At 27.3% G+C, this 20011-nt stretch overlaps 1 protein-coding gene across 3 annotated transcripts in view; it reads right to left on the bottom strand.

Moving 5' to 3' along the window:
• Window positions 1-20011, bottom strand: part of LOC122500033 — a 289403-nt gene that overhangs the window by 72156 nt on the left and 197236 nt on the right. For all 3 annotated transcript variants that reach the window (XM_043608729.1, XM_043608731.1, XM_043608730.1), the window contains 13 exons: window positions 19613-19921; window positions 16348-16971; window positions 15942-16250; window positions 15523-15852; window positions 15044-15352; window positions 13089-13391; window positions 12375-12689; window positions 8971-9297; window positions 3276-3584; window positions 2653-2985; window positions 1873-2178; window positions 1276-1581; window positions 518-838 (listed from right to left, as the gene is read on the bottom strand). In XM_043608729.1, coding sequence (XP_043464664.1) covers window positions 518-838; window positions 1276-1581; window positions 1873-2178; window positions 2653-2985; window positions 3276-3584; window positions 8971-9297; window positions 12375-12689; window positions 13089-13391; window positions 15044-15352; window positions 15523-15852; window positions 15942-16250; window positions 16348-16971; window positions 19613-19921 — 4401 coding nt within the window. The remainder of the gene's footprint in view (window positions 1-517; window positions 839-1275; window positions 1582-1872; window positions 2179-2652; window positions 2986-3275; window positions 3585-8970; window positions 9298-12374; window positions 12690-13088; window positions 13392-15043; window positions 15353-15522; window positions 15853-15941; window positions 16251-16347; window positions 16972-19612; window positions 19922-20011) is intronic.

The following is a 20011-nucleotide window of genomic DNA, read 5'->3' as shown; positions in this document are numbered from 1 at the left end:
TAAAATGAGGATAAGAAGTGAGTTCGTAGTCTTCCTTCCCGAGAAGCACTTCGAGCATGTCAGACCACGAACTGAGGAGTTGGAATTGTGCAGCGAGGTATAAGAGGTTCACTTTGTCGCGGCACGAAGAGAGCGAGTTGTCATTCTTCAACCATGGGATTCGGTCATTAGCAATACTTTGCCACATTTTGTCAAACTTGATTACATATTTCGTCATCCTTTACTCATAGTTGCCTATAGTTTGCTATCTTTTACTCATACTTCCATTTTTACTCGGGATGAGGGAGCTAATTTTGTAAAAAGTATTAGCATCAACTAATTTGATGTTTCTTATTAGGTCATTGCTACTTTTTTGAATAATAATTAAAACTGACTCTTATCCTAAGAATTTAAAGAACTTCAATTAGCTTCAAGTTGATCTCCAATATCCAAACAAATAAACTATTTGTAGGGACAAGAGAACAACCCAAATTATCGAATTTGAAAAAGAAACTCTATTGATAAAAAATTGTCTTACGTTGTTCAAGAATACACTGTGTAAATGGATCACCAGTAAATCCAGGACTGCAGATGCACATTGGTGTATGACTCACAACACGACACTCTGTATTTGCACCGCAAGACTGAGTACAAGGGTTAATGCATTTTCTGTTAACGCAAGCTTGCTGATTGGGACATTCACTATTACTAATACACTCAGGTCTGCAATTTGGAGGTGTGCCTAAAAATTCTGGTAGGCAGGAGCACGATGGCGCATTATTTGCAACTCTGCATTGTGAGTTTTGACCGCAAGGTGATGGAGAACATGGATCTCCATTATCTTCAGGTGGATTATCAGCTATAGAATAATATGTAGAATAAGTAAAGAAAAGAGAAAGAAGCGTGTGGACATTATTTAAATCTGAATTCCCATTCGACTAAAAGCAACATAATCAAGTTATTGAAATTAAGTTTGGTTTAACCGAACTTAATTTCAATAACTTGATTATGTTGCTTTTAGTCTGAATTGAAATTCAGTTCACTGTCATTAAGCGTAAATTTACTCATGTAAAATAACAAAATGTATATTTTATAATTGAAAAATTCGGTCAAATGGAAATTAAGTTTGCGTCTATCAAGTCAATCAAGTGTAACCATAAAAATACTTAAAAGCGTCAATTCAGTCAAATATAGCTTTCTATTAATGTTGGAAAATTGATTTTGAGGAATTTTGTTGCACCCGATATTATGTTAAGGTTAAAAGAAGATTTTCGTAATCTAAAACAAAAGTCTTACGCATAGGGTAACATTGGACAAACGGATCGCCGGTGTTTCCTGGTAGGCAACTACAAATTGGATTGTGGGAGATCACTTGACACTGAGTTCTAATTCCGCAAGATCCGGAACAAGGATTTATACATCTTTGATTGCTGCAAGCGAGATCGCGGGTACAATCAGAACTAATGGTACATTCAGGTCTACATGTAGGTGGAATTCCTTGGAAAGTTGGCACGCACGAGCAAACTGGTTGCTCATTTACGACTTTACATTGACTGTTTGGTCCACACGGTGTTGGATTACATGGATTTGTTGAAATAGGTTCTAAAAAATTTCATATTAGTCAGAGTTATCTTAACTATTTTCAATCCCATCTTCCATCATGGAATTTTCATTTATTACTTAGGAAACGTCCATAAACTACGTAGCCTCAATGTTTGGAAACTTTTACCCCCTATAAGCTCCGGTTTTTTTCCTGGTTAGAAAATGGCTCGACCCCACTTTGAAGTACTACGTAGTTTATGGGTGATCCCTTATTATGGAGAAAAAATAATTTAATTTCCATTAATAAGTGAAAAATAAAAAGTTATCAAAATATCTTTTTTAGTTACACACCTCTCAATATTGAACACATGACAAATGCATTTCCTGTCATTCCCGTTGGGCAGTTGCATATTGCTATATGATTATAAACCGTACATTGGGCATTTTGGGCGCACATTCCAGGACATGGATTGGTACACTTGTTTCGAATACATGCTTGATTTGAAGCACAATCTGTATTTAGAATACATTCTGGGCGGCACATGCTGTATGGGTCTCCTTGATAGTCGGGTAAACATGTACAAATTCCGTTATCACATTGGGAATTTGGTCCGCAAGGGGATGGGTTACAACGATCTGTTGTGATTTCATTGACTACTGGAAATATTCATTCGTCATTTATCATTGTGATCAATATTCATCTATATAATTCAACCCCTTGATGCAATAACCAGACATAGACCATTGAAATTAAATCTGGTTCTTGCATCAAGGGGTTCAATTGTGTAATCTTTATAGTTTTTGTTAAAATTAATTTTGTGAATACCCAAAGTAAAAAAGTTCACAGAGTGTCTGCAAACTTTTCGTGGACCTTCAGCGGATTCTTGTCTGCAGAAAGTCTGGTGGTTCAAAAAATATATAAAACTGTTATTTTCTGCGGACTTGCTAGAGAGGCGAAAATCCATTGAAGATCCGTAAAAGGTTTGCAGACATTCAATAGACTTTTTTTACTAGGGCATCAATGGTAAAGATTTTATCGGTAAAATATTTGTCATTGTAACTTGGGGGCTTAAAATAATTGGTGTCAATTAAGGGCTAAATTAATGTGCAATATTTTGTGACAAATCTTACGTGGCTCTGTTGGTAGAGGTTGGCAGTCGCTAAATGGATTTCCAGTGTTACCTTCAGGACATGTACAGGCCGGGATGTGGTTATTAATATTACAAATGGCACCAACGCCACAGGAACCTAAACACGGGTCTCTGCATTTTTGCAAAATACAAGCTCTGTCACTTGGGCAATCAGAGTTTATGGTGCACTCTGATCTGCAGTTAGGTGGGCTTCCAATGTAGTCGGGCAAACAAGAACAGGAAGGAATACCTCCATTATTTTGACATGCGGCGTTTAATCCACATGGAGAAGGTAGGCATGGGTTTAATGTTTGTGTTGGGTCTATCACGGGCTCTGTAAAATTTACAACTTATTACTAAAACATAACTTAATAAATGAAATTCACAGTAAGCACTTTTTTGCTACCGGAATTTCTCAAGCATGATGACATGGTCAATGATGATGATGAATGATGGCATAGTGATAGCAAAGTGATTTTTTATTTCTCGTGGTACTATTTTTGCTTAATCATTTAGTGTGCTAGGTAAGAAGTACTTTTTTCGCTTTAGACTGACAACGTTGATATTGTACAACATTATGAAGTGAATATTTGGTAGGCTCGCAATTTAAAAGAATAATCTTACTTGGTATAGGGAAACATCTGGTGAAGGGGTCTCCTGTGTTATCTGGATTACAGGCACAAATAGGACTATGGTTTACAACTCGGCAAACTGTGTTTAAACCGCAAAGACCAATACATGGGTCTGCACATTTTTGATTAATACAAGCTCTGTTTGTGGCGCATTCAGAGCTGATAACACATTCGGGACGACATCCAGGTGGGCTTCCTAAATAGGTAGGAAGGCAGCTGCATACTGCCTGTTTATTAACAACTCGGCATTGACTATTTGGTCCGCATGGTGTAGGTTCACAAGGATCATCGTTTTCAATAGCTGCAATTAATGTATTAAATGCTAGTTGCTTTTATGAAGTAAATTAATTAAGTATTTTTTTAAAATCTGCGTTTTATGGTTCATCCAAGAGAATGCTAACTTCTGCAAAATAATTAACATTTAAATAATTAAAATATTATTAGTACCTACCCAGTGAACACCAAAAAACTGTTCCATAATGGTTACAGATTTGTTCCATATTTTTGTCATCCTAAAGTTGTAGCATCCAAACAGAGGATGCTACAACTTTAGGATGACAAAGATATGGAACAAATCTGCAACAGTTATGGAACAGTTTTTTCGTGTTCACTGAGTAGTAGTATTTTCTAGAAGAACACAAATATCAATTTTCAAGAACAAAAATTAAAACCAAAAAATAAATTTTGTTGGTTTAAAATTCACTTATTAAAAAATGATATTTTTAGAAAATTTTTCTAAAAAATACTATTAATAATAAAATTTGAATTTCTTTAATGCTATTAATTAAATTTTTGAAGGTCTGCATTCCTTTGGCTGAAGGTCGTTAAATGTGATTTTAACGCCAGTTAAAATAACACTTTAAGGGACGGTTCCACAACTTTTTTTAACCGAAGTTTAAGTCGATGAACTTGGTTTAGTAATGTAATTAGATCGAGTTCAACGACTTGAACTCTGGTCAAAACAATTGTGGAACTGGCCCTTAAAATTATTACGTGATTGCAACATTAAAAGCTTGAATAAACATTGTGTCAGAATGTAAAATATTTTATGATGATAAAATATGACAAATGAAATTAATTCGATTAATTAACAACGATAAATTGTCATATCATTAAAAAAAAATGTAAAACAATTTCAAGTAAACTTTAAAACATGTAAAAATGTAAAAGTAACAAATAAACATTAGTATTCAAGTTAAACCAAAAGCATAAATGTTGATGCTACTTATCAAAAGCCATTAATTAATGCGAACAAAAATTTGACTAATTTCCTAATTTGATTTTTAAGCATGTATTAACGTATTAAAATTTGTGTTAATAAAATTAAATTAAATGAAACTGATGCATATTATATACGAAAAAATGTACTGAATTCTAACAAATAAATATTTCAACTATATAACGACTATTTCAAAACAAATATATTTGAAAAATAATTATTATTTATGTGAGAAATTCTGTAATAAATAGATGATAGAATTTAATTGATTTTGACGAGAATATAGATATGATTGGTTCAGGTACTAATAAAAATTTTAGTTTCGTCAAAAATAAATAATTGTATTTAAATGTAAATGTTAAGTAAAATAAAGCTAACCTAACTGAACTTGAAATCTATATAATTTTTGGTACTTAGACAAATACGACTAAAATAATCAAATAAATATAGTAATTACCAAAAAAATTTTAATTAAAAATTCTGTTATTAAATAAATAAATATAATTAAATGAAGATATTATGTATAAAATAAAGCTGAACTAGACTAGAATTTTATAACTTTGATACTTTAACAAATACGTTTAATTTACTGTAATCTGACTAGAACATTTAATTATATCTTAAGTCATAAAAATATATATTGAAAATGATTTAACTTAAAATTTTTAAAATAAAACTTAAAATATTTTCTATTTAACTATTATTGAAAATAAAAATGCTAATTTATTATTAAATTAAGAGTTGAATAATTGGCGAAATAATTATTTTGCTCGATGAATAAAAATGAAATAATGATGAACACACAATTGTTAAAATTGTATGCAAAATTAAAGGGTTAATTCTGGAGTTGTACAAAAAACTCGAAATTTGAGAAGTTTATTTCTAACTTCTAGTGTTTTAACTTTCACATGATTAATGATAGATCAGTTCAAGTTTAAAAGTCAAGTTGGAATCGAAAAGAGTTTCTTAAAAAGCTCAATATTTCTAAATTCTTAAATGCATATTATATGACTCCTTTTGATGAAACGGATCTTACGCGACAAAGAATTATATGTTGTGTTTAGGAAAGTTTTTACTTCATCTAAGATTGAGTTTTAAATTTCTAAAGGGAAAAACAATTTTTATTAACTATTTTTTATACTGAAATAATTAATAAATATTGTTTTTCACTTTAGGTACTTAAAAAGGAATCTTTTATTTAGTAAAATCATTTATAAATATAACTTATAATTTTTTACGCGTAAGGTCCTTGTCATCGGGAATCGTCAATTCGTCACGTTAGTTAGAATAATAATTGTTAATATCGATTTTTGAAAGATAGGTGAATAAAACACCTTTCCTTATATAACGACAACGCTTTTGGAGGTACGGTTTGTCACTATCATCAGGACACTTTATTAAAATCTTTACAATTCAAAAACATAAGCAGTAAACTGTAATTAATAGAAAATTTCTTAATAATAAAATTATAAAAATAAATTTTAAACAATATCTACCTGATTAAAAGTGGTTATACTAACATGTCGTCAAAGGAATAAAAAATTAAATAAATAAAATCGAAGTAAAATTGTAAAAAAGTAAAATTGAAAATCATGACTATTGTAAGTTATTATAGTCAAACTGAGTACAGCGGTGACAATTTTCATAACACAGGGCTCGGATCGTCTTTAAGACTCAAAAAAAGTCACTTTAGTCGCGAAAATTCACAACAAAAGTCACGAAAAGTCGCAAAAAATCTCCAAAAAAGTCGTGAAAAAGTCGCATGAAATTTTAGAAAAACGACAAAAAAGAAACACGAAATTGTCAAAATTGTGAAAAAATCACATTTCTCGACAACACATACTTTAATTTCAAACAATCCGGAATACAATTTTAATGAAATTCTTAGCAAAATTTTAATTAGGTATTTTTAACATTTTTTAAAAAATTCTCTTCAAAAATGTCAATTATTTTTATAAATAATAAAATTCTTCACCAAAATTCAGTTATTCGAAAAAATTTTAATAAAATTCTTTTCAAAATTTCAATTATCTTTATAAATAATATAAAAGTCATCCTAGAAATTCAATTATTTTCAAAAGTAATAAAATTCTTTTCAGAACTTCAAATATTTTCAAAAATTGCTTTAAATTTCTCGTCAAAATTTTAATTATTTTCATAAATAATAAAATTCATCCTGGAAATTTAATTATTTTAAAAAGTTCTGATAAAATTCTTTGCAAAAATTCGAAATTATTTTCAAATGTAAGAAAATTCTTCGCAGAAATTCAATTATTTTTAAAAATTCTTTTTAAATTCTCGTCAAAATTTCAATTATCTTTAAAAAAATCAATATTCTTCTGCAAAATTCAATTACTTATTAATAAAATTTTTTTAAAAAACGGTTCAAAATTTCAATTATCATTATAAATAATAAAATTCATCCAGGAAATTTAATTATTTTCAAAACATTTGATAAAATTTACTGCAAAATTCAATTATCTTAAACAAAATTTTTTTAAATTCTCGTCAAAATTTCAATTATCTTTAAAAATATCAATATTCTTCTGCAAAATTCAATTACTTTGAAATTTCTTTTAAAAATCTGTTTATAATTTCAATTATCTTTATAAATAATAAAATTCTTCTTTGAAATTCAATTATTTTCAAAAATTATTTTTAAATTCTCGTCAAAATCTTTATAAATAATAAAATTCTTCTCTAAAATTCAATTATTTGCGAAAATTTTAATAAAATTCTTATCAAAATTTCAATTATCTTTATAAATAATAAAATTCCTCCTGAAAATTTAATTATTTTCAAAAGTTCTGATAAAATTCTTTGCAAAATTCAATTATCTTTAAAAGCAAGAAAATTCTTCGCAGAAATTCAATTATTTTCAAAAAATTTTTTTAATTCTCCTCAAAATTTCAATTATTTTTATAAAAATATTAATATTCTTCTGCAAAATTCAATTACTTTTAAAATTTGTTTTTAAAATCTGTTCAAAATTTCAATTATCTTTATAATTAATGAAATTCTTCTCTGAAATTCAATTGTTTGCAAAAATTTCAATAAAATTCGTGTCAAAATTTCAATTATCTTTATAAATAATAAAGTTCATCCTGGAAATTTAATTATTCAATTTACTTTAAAATTTTTTTTAAAAAACTGTTTAAAATTTTAATTACCTTTATAAATAATAAAATTCTTCTCTGAAATTCAATTATTTGCAAAAATTTCAATAAGATTGTACGCAAGCATTTAATTATTTTTATAAAATAATGAAAATTTCACAGGAATTCAATTACTTACTAATTTTTTATAAATTTCTTTGCAATATTTCAATTATTTTCATAAGAAATGAATTAAAAATAAAAATTAAAATTAAATTAAATTAAATCAAAAAAAATTTTTTTTTATTAAATCTTATTGAATAAAATAATGATTTTATCACTCGGTCATCTTTAATTGTAATAAAACATGAAGACATCGATTGCTCCGAGTCGAAGACTCGGAGTGATCGATTTCTTCATGTTTTATAACAATTTTTTATAAGTTGTTTAATTTCAAATAGGCTTGAATTTGAATCTTTTGAAAAATTTTAATTCCTATGGAAAAATAATAATTAAATATTTATTTAAAATAGAAGTTATTGATGTTTTCGAAAAATTTGAAAGAAATTTGTAAATAAATGTAAATTATTTCCTTATGAAAATTGAGAATTTCCTTCAAAAATATTAAGAAACAGGAATATGTTATGTTTTTTTCTCCAAAGCTTTGCAAAAAGAAGAATGATTTTGTGAACAATATTGTTTACAAAAAAAATTTCTGCTATTTAAAATTTTAGTCGAAAAGTAATTGAAAGATGTGAAAAAAGTCAATTAGTCGCATTTTACTAAGAAAAACATCTCGAAAAAGTCGATTAGTCGCATTTTTTTACAAAAAAGTCGAAAAAAGTCACATTTCCGTATGTTTTTGAATTGATTTAGGTTTTAATAAAGCGTCCTGATGATGGTAACGAACCGTACCTCCAAAACATCGTCGTTATATAAGTAAACGTGTTCTATTCACCTATCTTCCAAAAATCGATAATAACAATTATTCTATACATAAAAAAAGTTTTGAGTTTGATTCAACTTTTCGAAATTTTTGCACTCCTTTAGTTACATGATATCTTTCTAAGGAGTTAATAAAAATTAATGTGAACGATGATTTTGTCAATTGGTTTGTTATAGTAAATTTAATAATTAATCCTCCATCAGGAGGAATCGAAGCTGTATGCAAATGTGACGATGTTATTGTTTTTCAAAATAGGAATTTTGCACCAGACTTCCATATTCAAAGCAGGAGCGGGTATAGTAGTAATTTGTTAATGTGCTCAAGTTCTACTTATTTCATAATGCTGGTGGGAAATGTTTGTTATGCGTGGTTGGCTCAGTCAATATATTAATAGTGCGCGAGCTTTATTAATCTTTTGATGACTTACGAGTTGGTGGCGGGGCAATGCAATTACGGTATGGGTCTCCTGTAAATCCAGGGATACATGAACACCTGGGCAAGTGATTAACAACCTGGCATTGGGCATCTTGACCGCACGTTCCGGGACAGGGATTTTGGCATTTTGATCGCATACAGGCGAGGTTTGACATACAGTTTGAATCGACTGTACATTCGGGGCGACATCCTTCGTACGGGTCTCCAATATAATCAGGTACACACGAACAGGAACCTACTCCATTTTGATCTTTGCAAACGGTATTGGGACCACAGGGGGATGGTGAACAGGGGGTCAACATCTCAGGAGGGTAGATTTCTGCTAGAAAGGGGACAGTATTTCAATCATAGGAAATTACAAGTTGACCTTCATTCTTCGCATTTTGGTCACAAGCAGAAAATATCTTATGCAGAAATAAAGTCATCTCTTCTTACATACTAATCAATTCGCAGTTTTAAAATAAACAAAAGCAAGGACATAAATTGTTGCGTTGACTCTTGATGTTGTTTTCACTGTAAAATTTTCCTTTCCGAATTGATCACCTGTCATTTAGTATATCTCTTGAATTTTCACGAAAAGTGATAGAAATCTAAAATCTTTTTTTAATTCGCTCCATTTTTCAATATAATAATTGCTTCTAATCCGTAAGTGACCTCTACAGAGGCAAAAAAAGTACTGCCACCAGTATTTTCGGGGCAACTGACTACGAAACCGATGACAAATTTAAAAAATCCAATATGGCGGATCCAATATGGCGGAGAAAAAAAAATAAAAAGTAATTGGATTGGCTTGAAATTTCTTTACTTGGAGAATTATTTTCTAAATAACAAATGATACTCGATCTTCAGTTTATTCCTACTGTTATGCAAATTACAAAATTCTTTATTTTCAAATATAAATTTTAAAATAATTTCAAAATCAAAATTTTTTAAATTTACTTCTTAAGTACAAAATTAATTATTATTGAGTTTATATTTTCAAACATTTTAATATAATTCTTTGGAAGAATTCAATTATTTTTATATAAATAATAACATTCTTCGGAAGAATTCAATTATTTTTATATAAATAATAACATTCTTCGAAACAATTCAATTATTTTTATAAATCGTAAAATTATTCGCAAGAATTCTATCATTTTTATAAATAAAAATACTTAGTGAAATTCTTTGCAGGATTTCAATTATTTTCAAAACAATTTTAATTAAATTCCTTGTCAGAATTCAAATATTCTCAAATATTTCCATAAAATTCAATTATTTCCTAAAATTTTAATAAATTCTTCGAACCAATTCAACTATTTTAAATTTAAATACTAAAATTCTTTGCAGGAATTAAATTATTTTTAATTCAATTTAAATAAAATTAAACGAAAGAATCTAATTATTTTCAAACATTTCCATAAAATTCAATTTCATAACAAGAATTTAAAATATAAAATTCTCAAAAAATAATTCAATTATTCTCAAAATATTTTTAAAAAAATTCTGTACGATAATTAAATTACTTTCAATGAAAATTTTTAAATATAATCACAAAAATTGAAAAAAATTCAATTATTTTCAAAAAATAATAAAATTCTTCTGATGAATACAATTGTTTTGAATATATGCTTAATTTTAATAAAATTCTTTGCAGAAATTCAATTATTTTCGAATCAACTTTAATTGAATATCTCGAAAGAATTTAATTATTTTCAAATATTTCTATAAAATTCTTCAAAAAAATTCAATTTTTGCCTAAAATTTTTATAAATTCTTCGATCATAAAATTCGATTGCTTTCAAAATTTTCAAAATAAAAGAATAGTAAAGCAAACACAATTAAATCAATTTTTTTAGAAAATTCTAGAAGAATTCAATTATTTAAATACAAAAATAAATAATTTGTTGAAGAATTGAATATTTTTTAAAATTGAGCTCTAATAAAGAATTTTATCAACAAATTTTTAAAAAGGTACTAATTAAAATTCTTTTGTCGAATTTTAATAAAATTTTAGAAAATAATTTCATTTTTCGAGAAATTAGATTAAAATTGTACGTCTGCTAAAAATAATGGAATGTCTATAAAAAAATTTAATTGAATTAAGAAAAGTTTTTGAAAATAATTGAAATTTTGCCAAGAATTTTATTAAAATTTTTGAAAATAATTGAATTTTGGAGAAATAATTTAATATTTATAAAGATAATTGAAATTATAAACAGATTTTAAAAAAAAATTTTAAAAGTAATTGGATTTTGCAGAAGAATATTGATATTTATAAAAATAGTTAAAATTTTGACGAGAATTTTAAAAAAAATTTTGAAAATTATTGAATTTCTGCGAAGAATTTTCTTACTTTTAAAGATAATTGAATTTCGCAGAGATTTTTATCAGAACTTTTGAAAATAATTAAATTTCCAGGATTAATTTTATTATTTATAAAGATAATTGAAATTTTGATAAGAATTTTAAAAAATTTTTTTGCAATCAATTGAATTTCTACGAAGAATTTTATTTTTTTTGAAAATAATTGAATTTTTGAGACGAATTTTAATAAGATTTCTTTTAAAATAATTGAATTCATTTGTAAAATTTTATTCCAATTGTAGATATTGAAAATAATTGAATTTTGATAAATTATTGAAATTAATTTTTTAAAAATAATTTAATTAAAAATGTATTGACAATAATACTTAAATTCTAATAATTAATTTATAGAAAGGCTTTTTACAATAATTGCATTTTTTTGATGAATTTGAATCAAATTTTTAAGAACAATTACATTTTTCGAGAAATCCCATTAAAATTGTATTAAAAATAATTGAAATTCTGCGATGAGTTTTATTATTTATGAAAATAATTGAAAACCTATACAAAGAATTTTATTATTTATGAAAATAATTGAATTCCTAATTAATGAATTTTATTATTTATGAAAATACATTTAATTGATTCTCTGTAAAGATTTCATTATTTATAAAAATAATTGAATTATTGAGAAGAAATTTAAAAAAAAATTGTAAATAATACAATTGCTGTGAAATTTTTATTATTTAATTAATTCATTGAAAAATTTAAATTTTACAAAATTTTATATTAAAACCTTTTGAAGTTCATCTATTCAATTAATTTTGTTTCAAGTCAATCCGATCAATTTTTAATTTTGTCGTCAGCCATCTTGTATCCGCCATTTTAAATTTTGAAAATCTGATGCCGGATCAAACTTCGAATGAATCTCGGAGTATATTTTCAAGTTTTCTTTAAAGAATGACATAGTAATCAATTCGTAGTAGAAAAATGTGATTAACAATTCATTTTGATTAAAGTTCTCAAGTCAGAACAGAACTTACCTGAATGGCATGCAATGAAAAGAATTAAAATCATGCAAAATTTCTAGAAATAACAAGCACTTACCCTTGATGGAAGGTTGGCAGCTGTTATAAGGATCGCCGCTGAAACCTTCATTGCACGTGCAGACTGCATTGTGATTGACGACGTAACATTGAGAGTTGGAGCCGCAACGTCCCACACACGGATCACTACACTTTAACTGAATGCAGGCAAGATTCGATGGACACTCTGGATTAATTGTGCACTCGGGTCGGCAGTTTGGTGGAAGTCCGATGTAATTCGGCAAACAGGAACATGCTGGTCTTTCTCCACGAACATGGCACTCGGCATTCGGTCCGCAAGGCGATGGTTTGCATGGTTCACTTGGCACAGAAATTTCTAAACAGAAGCAATTTTCTTCGTAGAAATAAATATTTCAAAAAGACAAAAATACATTATAAATTGTATTATTTTCAAAAAGAAAATTAGAAATCAGAATTACACTGGATAATTAATATAATTCATTGTGCTCAATAATCAAAACAGATTTATTTTAGAAACGTGACTGGCACAACGTTTCCGCACCAACATCGGTACCGAAATCAATTGTTTTTCCAAAATCATCAAAATTTTTTTAAGAATATAAATCAGGACATGTTTAAATTTGAAGAGTTCTTTTCTTTTTGAAAATAATACAATTTTAATTACTGGATGAAATCACTAAATTTTTTTATACTATAAATCAATTAAAAAAATAAAAAAAAGGAGAAGGAATATAATACAAAAAAGTTTACTTACTCTCATCCGGATAACATCTGATGAATGGATCGCCAGTGAAGCCATTAGTACACGAACAAATCGGATTGTGTTGAACAGTCATGCATTTTGAATTTTGACCACAAGTGCCAGGGCAAGGATCTTGACATTTGTTCGCTAGGCAAGCTTGCGTTAGTGGACAAACAGCGCTGGAAACACACTCGGGTCTGCAATTTGGTGGACTACCGATAAAGTTGGCTAGGCAAGAACAAACCGGATGTTCGCTAACTACAATGCAATTGCTGTTCGGACCACAAGGTGATGGCGTACATGGATTCATAAATTCTAGAAAAAGCAATTCGAAATATGGACAATTAATAATTTATAATAGTTTTGAAAATTAGTTGCATTGTATGATCTCAAAAATTATAATCATATTCTTTAAAACGATTAAATTATTTTCAAAAAATACTCGAAATTCAATTATTTTCAATATCTAGTATTTTCATCAAATTTCGCAAAAGAATTCAATTAATTTTAAAAAAATTGATAAAATTCATCCAAAATTCAATTATTTTCGTACATAATCGAATTCAATTAATTTAGAATAGCATTTTTATAAAAATTTCAAAAAAAAATTATTTAATAAAATTTTTATACAATTGTTCACAATAATTTATACTTTCACTAATAATAACATTTTTCATGAAAATTCAATTTTTTAAAAAAAATTTTGATATAATTCTAAGCAAGAATTCAATTATCATAAATTATAAAACTCATCAAAGAATTTCAATTATTTTTAATACCGTTTTAAATCAATTAATCGAAATAATTCAATTATTTTCAAAAATAATAAAAATCTTCTAAGAAATGCAATTATTTAATAAATTAATTTTTCGATTATTAAATAATTGTGGAAGAATTTACTAAATATTTAAATGCAATTATTTTTGAAATTTTTATTGAAATTCTTAGCAACTATTCAATTATTTTGAGAAATAATAAAATTCATGGGAGGATTTCAATTATTTTTAACACAATTTTTCAATAATTGCTCAAAAAATTAATTTCTCTTAAAAATTTGATTTCAATTCCTCAAAAAAATCAATTATTTGAAAACAATATTTTTTTAAAATTCTTTGGTAGAATTTAATTATTTACAAAAAAATTTAAATTTTTCTCATGAATTCAATTATTTTCAAATATATTTTAATAAAATTGTTCGAATGAAATCAATTATTTAAAATACAGTTTTAATTAAATTTTTTGAAATAATTTAATTATTCTTTTAGATTTTAATAGAATTCTTCCCAAGAATTCAATTATTTAGGTACATAAATAATAGTTTAATAAAATTATTTGCAAAATTCAATTTTTTTCATAAGTAACAATATTCATCACAAGAATTCAATTATTTTTAAAAGTAATAAATTTTTTCCTTGAAATTCAATTATTTTAAAAAATTCTAATAAAAGCGTTCGCAAAAATTCAATTATTATCAAAACTAATAAAATTCGTCACAGAAATTCAATTATTTTTGAAAATTTTAATGAAATTCTTAGCTACTATTCAATTATTTTCATAGAATAATAAAATTCATTACAGGATTTTTAATTATTTATAATAAAATTTTTCAGGAATTGCTCAGAAAATGTAATTATCCTTAAAAATTTAATTTTAATTCCTTGAAAAAATCAGTTATTTAAAACAATGTTTTCATATAAAATTTTTTGAAATAATTCAATTATTCTTTAAGATTTTAATAAAATTCTTCCCAGGAATTCAATTATTTACATAAATAATTCTTCAAAAAAATTTCAATTATGTTTTTAAATAACAATATTCATTACAAGAAAGTTACTTTTTGCTACTTTTTCAAAATTAATTATCGAGTGCAAAGTCTGAAAATAGATTAAACATTTTTATTTGAATCCTCCAGTCCATGCCAATGTAACTATTTAATAAAAATTTCGATTGTAAAGAAAAATGTTTACCTGGTGGAGCAATTTTCCTACAACCAGTGAATGGATTTCCCGTTGTTCCTGAAGAACAACTGCACGTGGGAATGTGATTGACAACATCGCATTCAGCACCAGATCCACAAGTGTTTACGCATGGGTCCACACATCTCTGATTAATACACGATTTTGTTCGAGGACAATCGGAATTAAGTGTGCACTCTGGTCTGCAGTTCGTGTATGGATCGCCAAAGTAATTAGGCAAACAGGTGCAAATTCCGTTATTACAATCAGCATTTGCTCCACAAGGCGATGGACTACATGGATTTAGAGGTGGTGGTGGTTCTGCAAAAATAAACAAAAGATTTTACATTCCCTACTCACTACTTACTTGAAACATATTGTAAATAATATTAAACATATATATATAGTATTATATGTTTAATAAAATTTTCGGTAACAATTTGATGATTGTTATCAAGATTGTTATCACCATATTAGTGTAAAGGACTTACCATTTATGATGGGCGTACAGAGATTGAAGGGATCTCCAGTGTAGTCGGTTTGGCAAAGGCACGTGGGAATGTGATTTTGTACACGACAGTCAGTATTCTGTCCACAAGATCCGTTACAAGGATCTCTGCATTTTTCAGAAATGCAGGCTTGATTTGAAGGGCAATCCGTATTGACAGAACATTCCGGACGACAATTCGGAGGCGATCCTATGTAATCACGTTGACAAGAACAAACAGCTTGCTGTCCAATTTGACGACACTCCGAATACAGTCCACAAGGACTTGGCACACATGGATTTAAGGTGAGATTTGTCAAAGGAGGTATTTCACCTGAAAGCATTCAATTTCAGTAAAAGACTGCGTAACGTAACGGCCCCTTTGACCACAGAACCCAAAAAGGAATAATTTCGAAAACTTACGGTTTTCAAGATAACATCTTATGAACGGATCTCCCGTCATATCCGGAGGACAACTGCAAAGTGGATTATGATTGATAACTCGGCAATGGGCTCCAAGACCACAAGTTCCGGGACAAGGATCTGCGCACTTGTATTTGTAGCAAGCTCGATTCTGAGGACATTCTGAATTGACGACACATTCTGGACGGCAGTTCGGTGGAGGACCGATGTAAGTGTCTTCGCAGGAACACACCGCTTGTCCGTTAATCGCTCGACAAACACTGTTCGGTCCGCAAGGAGAAGGAGCACAAGGCGTCACATCCGGAGGATCTAAAATAATTAGTGTATCAATTAGTTACGAAATTACTCAAAGAAAACATTACTAATAGAAGTATTTTTCCATCTAAAGAATATGTTTGAGTCATACATTCTGTTTGCCGCGAACATGTGATGAATGGATCTCCACTGAAGCCCGGTAAGCAAGTGCACGTTGGAATGTGATTAACAACCGAGCAAAGAGCATCAGTTCCGCAAATTCCAAGACAAGGATCTGCACACTTGTTGCGAATGCAAGCTTTATTTGTTGGACAATCAGCACTGAGGATGCACTCTGGTTGACAACCTTCGTATGGATTGCCGTGATAGTCTTCAATGCAAATACAAGCACCGACATTGTCGCGTCTTTGACACACGGCATTGGTTCCACATGGCGATGGTTCGCAAGGATTGAGGTCTATCGTTTGTCGTATGCACTGAACGAACGGATTTCCGGTGAAGCCAGGAGAGCATGAGCAGCTGACAGCATTGTTGATAACTCTGCATTCGGCATTCTCTCCACAGGATCCGGGACAAGGGTCCAGACACTTTGAATTAATGCAAGATCTTGTTGATGGACAATCGGGGTTTATGACACACTCCGGTCTGCAGTTTGGTGGAGTTCCAATGTACGATGGAAGACAAGAACAATCTGGATTATTGTTGACATTTCGACAGTGTGAATTTGGCCCACACGGTGATGGGTTGCAGGGATCTGATTTTATCGCTGGTATTTCTGGAAAAATAATTAGACAATCAATCAAACCTTACTCTTATTTCTTGTATTCTTATATGTAGTACAACAAGTTTTGAATTAAAGCAGAACTCGAGCCAGTTAAAGTATTTAAAAATATGGAATTTACGAACTAAAAATGAAAAATTACGGACCATTTACAGACCAATTGAGAAAAATATAACCAGTCCGACTCAAAAAAAAAAAAATTTTACTTAAAACTATAAATTAAATTTTTCATAACTATAAAACATGATGGAGTGATAAAATCATTATTAATTCAATTATTATTTTCAAGAATTTTTAACTAAAATTCTTCTTTAAATCCATTATCTTCTTCTATATTAATAATCGTATTTCGATAATCTGTTCGCAGTTTCAAGTTAATTGCTATTTGCGTTTTTGTTTCCTAACTTTTTAAATAATTTTTCTATTTAAGTGTTTAACATTTTAAAATTAATCTACTGAAAATCATTGAATTCTAGTAAAATATTTATAAAAAAATTTGAAAATAATTGAATTCTTCATAAAATTCAATTATTTTTAATAATTGTAATAAAATTATTTAGTCAATTTATAAATAATAAAAATCTTCTTAAAAAATTCAATTATTTTTATAAAAATAATAGAATTCTTAGGTATCAGGATTTATCACTTACTTTTAATACAATTTTAATTAATTTCTTCGAAAATTTCAATTTTTTTTTTAAATCTTGTAAAAATTCTCTGAGAAAAGTCAATTATTTTAAAAAAATAATTGAATTTTAATTTTAATAATTGAATTTTTCACAGGAGTTCAATTATTTAAAAAAGCTTTTAATAAAATACAATTCAAGAATCAAATTATTTTTAAAAATATACTGAAATTTTCGCTGGAATTCAATTATTTTAAATACAATTTTAATTGAATTCCAGGGAAAATTAAATTATTTTTCAACATTTTTTTTTAAATTCATCGAAAGAATATTCAAAAATGTCAATAAATAGTAAATTTTTCACAGGAATTTAATTATTTTAAATATAATTTTAATAAAATTCTTAACAAAAATTCACTTATTTTTTTAAATTTTGCAAAAATTTAATTATTTGTAGAAATAAAAAAAAATTTTCGCCGAGATTCAATTATTTAAATTGTTTTTTAAATAACTGAACTCTTTCAAGAAAATTAAAATTAAAAATTGTATTGGAAATAAAGAAGTTTTTTAAAAGTAATTTTTACTGAATATTTTAAAATATATAATTGAATTTTTTTCTAGAAATGTTATTAAAATTTTATTGAAAATAATTGAATTTCTCCGAAACATTTTATTATTTATGAAAATAATTGGATTCTTGACAAGAATTTTACAATTCATAAAAATAATTGAATTGTTTCGAAGAATTTTTTATCAAAATTGTTGAAAACAATTGAATTCTTATGAAAACTCTTGAAAATAATTGAATTGTTTTGAAGGATTTTAACTGAATTTTTGAAAATATAACATTTTTTAATTTAAACTAACATAAAAAAAATTTAATTAAACTTTATTAAAAAACTTAATTTCAAAATTAAATTATTTCTAAAAAAAATTCACATTGTAATGCTTTTAATAATCAATTATTATTATCTAAAATTTTAACTCAACATCATTTTTTAATGAATTTCTTATTAGAAAATACAATTAACGAGAATTCAATTATTTAAATACAAAAATGAAACAATTTATTGAATAATTGCATGTTTCTTAAAAGTGAATTCTTATAAAGAATTTTATCAATAAATTTTTAAGTATGGAAGAAGTTAACAATCTCCGAAAAATATAATTAATACCAAATGATAAATTCCTTTCTTTTAATTAAATTTTTAAATAATTGAATTTTTTTGACGAATTTTAATAAAATTTTTAAGAATAATTACATTTTTCAAGAAATTTGATTAAAATTGTATTAAAAATAATTGAAATTCTGCAATGAATTTTATTATTTATGAGAATAATTGAATGACTGCGAAGGAATTTATAAAAAATTTGTAAATTATTGAATTCCTGTGAAATTTTTATTATTTTATGAAAATAATTAAAGATTTGGGTAGAATTTTATAAAATTTTTTTTAAATAATTGAATTTTTTTTTTTGATAATTTTATTGAAATATAAGATATTGAAAATAATTGAATTGAAGAAAATTTTTTCAAAGAATTGAAATTTTGGCAAGAATTTTATTAAAATTTTGTTGAAAATGATTGAATTTCGGAGAAGAATTTAATTATTTCTAAAGATAATTGAAACTTTAAAGCGAATTTGAAAAAATTTTGGAACATAATTGAATTTCTGCGAAGAATTTGATTACTTTTGAAAATAATTGAATTTCTGCAATAATTTATAATTTCTCTAAAATTTTCCAAATTATATCGTACAATTTACGATCTAGTTAATGTTAGAATTTTTCGCTGATTGAGAATTTTAATTACGAAGAAAGATTTCGATTTTATCAGCAAATAGTGACATCTATTAGATGCCAATTATTTTACGATCTTTTTTTTTTATCAAATTACGGACTTTACGGACCTTTTTTCAGAAAAACTGACTTTTACGGATTTCAGGTAATTTTACGGACCTTTACGGGATTTTCGGACTTAGTTCGAGGTCTGATTAAAGAAATAGTACCTTCAATTTTCTGACAACTTCTGAAGGGATCTCCAGATTGTCCAGGAAGACAACCGCAAATTGGCGAATGGTTTATCACTTCACATCGGGCGTTGATTCCACAAGCTCCCAAACAGGGATCTGTACACTTTTTGTTTACACAGGCTCTCGTGGGTGGACATTCCGGACTTACTATACATTCAGGTCGGCAAGATGGTGGCGTTCCTAAATAGCCTTGAAGGCAAGAGCAAACTGGGTTGTTGGCAATATTGCGACAGTCACTGTTCGGACCGCATGGCGATGGTGAGCATGGATCCGTTCTGATTGGTTCTGAAACAATATTAATGCATATATTTGGTAAACATGTTTTGGTACTTTTAGCTTAATTGAATAAAAGTTTACTACCAATTTCAGACAATT

This window comes from Leptopilina heterotoma, unplaced genomic scaffold, assembly GCF_015476425.1.
Source record: "Leptopilina heterotoma isolate Lh14 unplaced genomic scaffold, ASM1547642v1 Lhet_180, whole genome shotgun sequence".
In the NCBI taxonomy this organism is placed as follows: Eukaryota; Metazoa; Arthropoda; class Insecta; order Hymenoptera; family Figitidae; genus Leptopilina; species Leptopilina heterotoma.
This window is presented reverse-complemented; position numbering and strand designations above follow the sequence as displayed.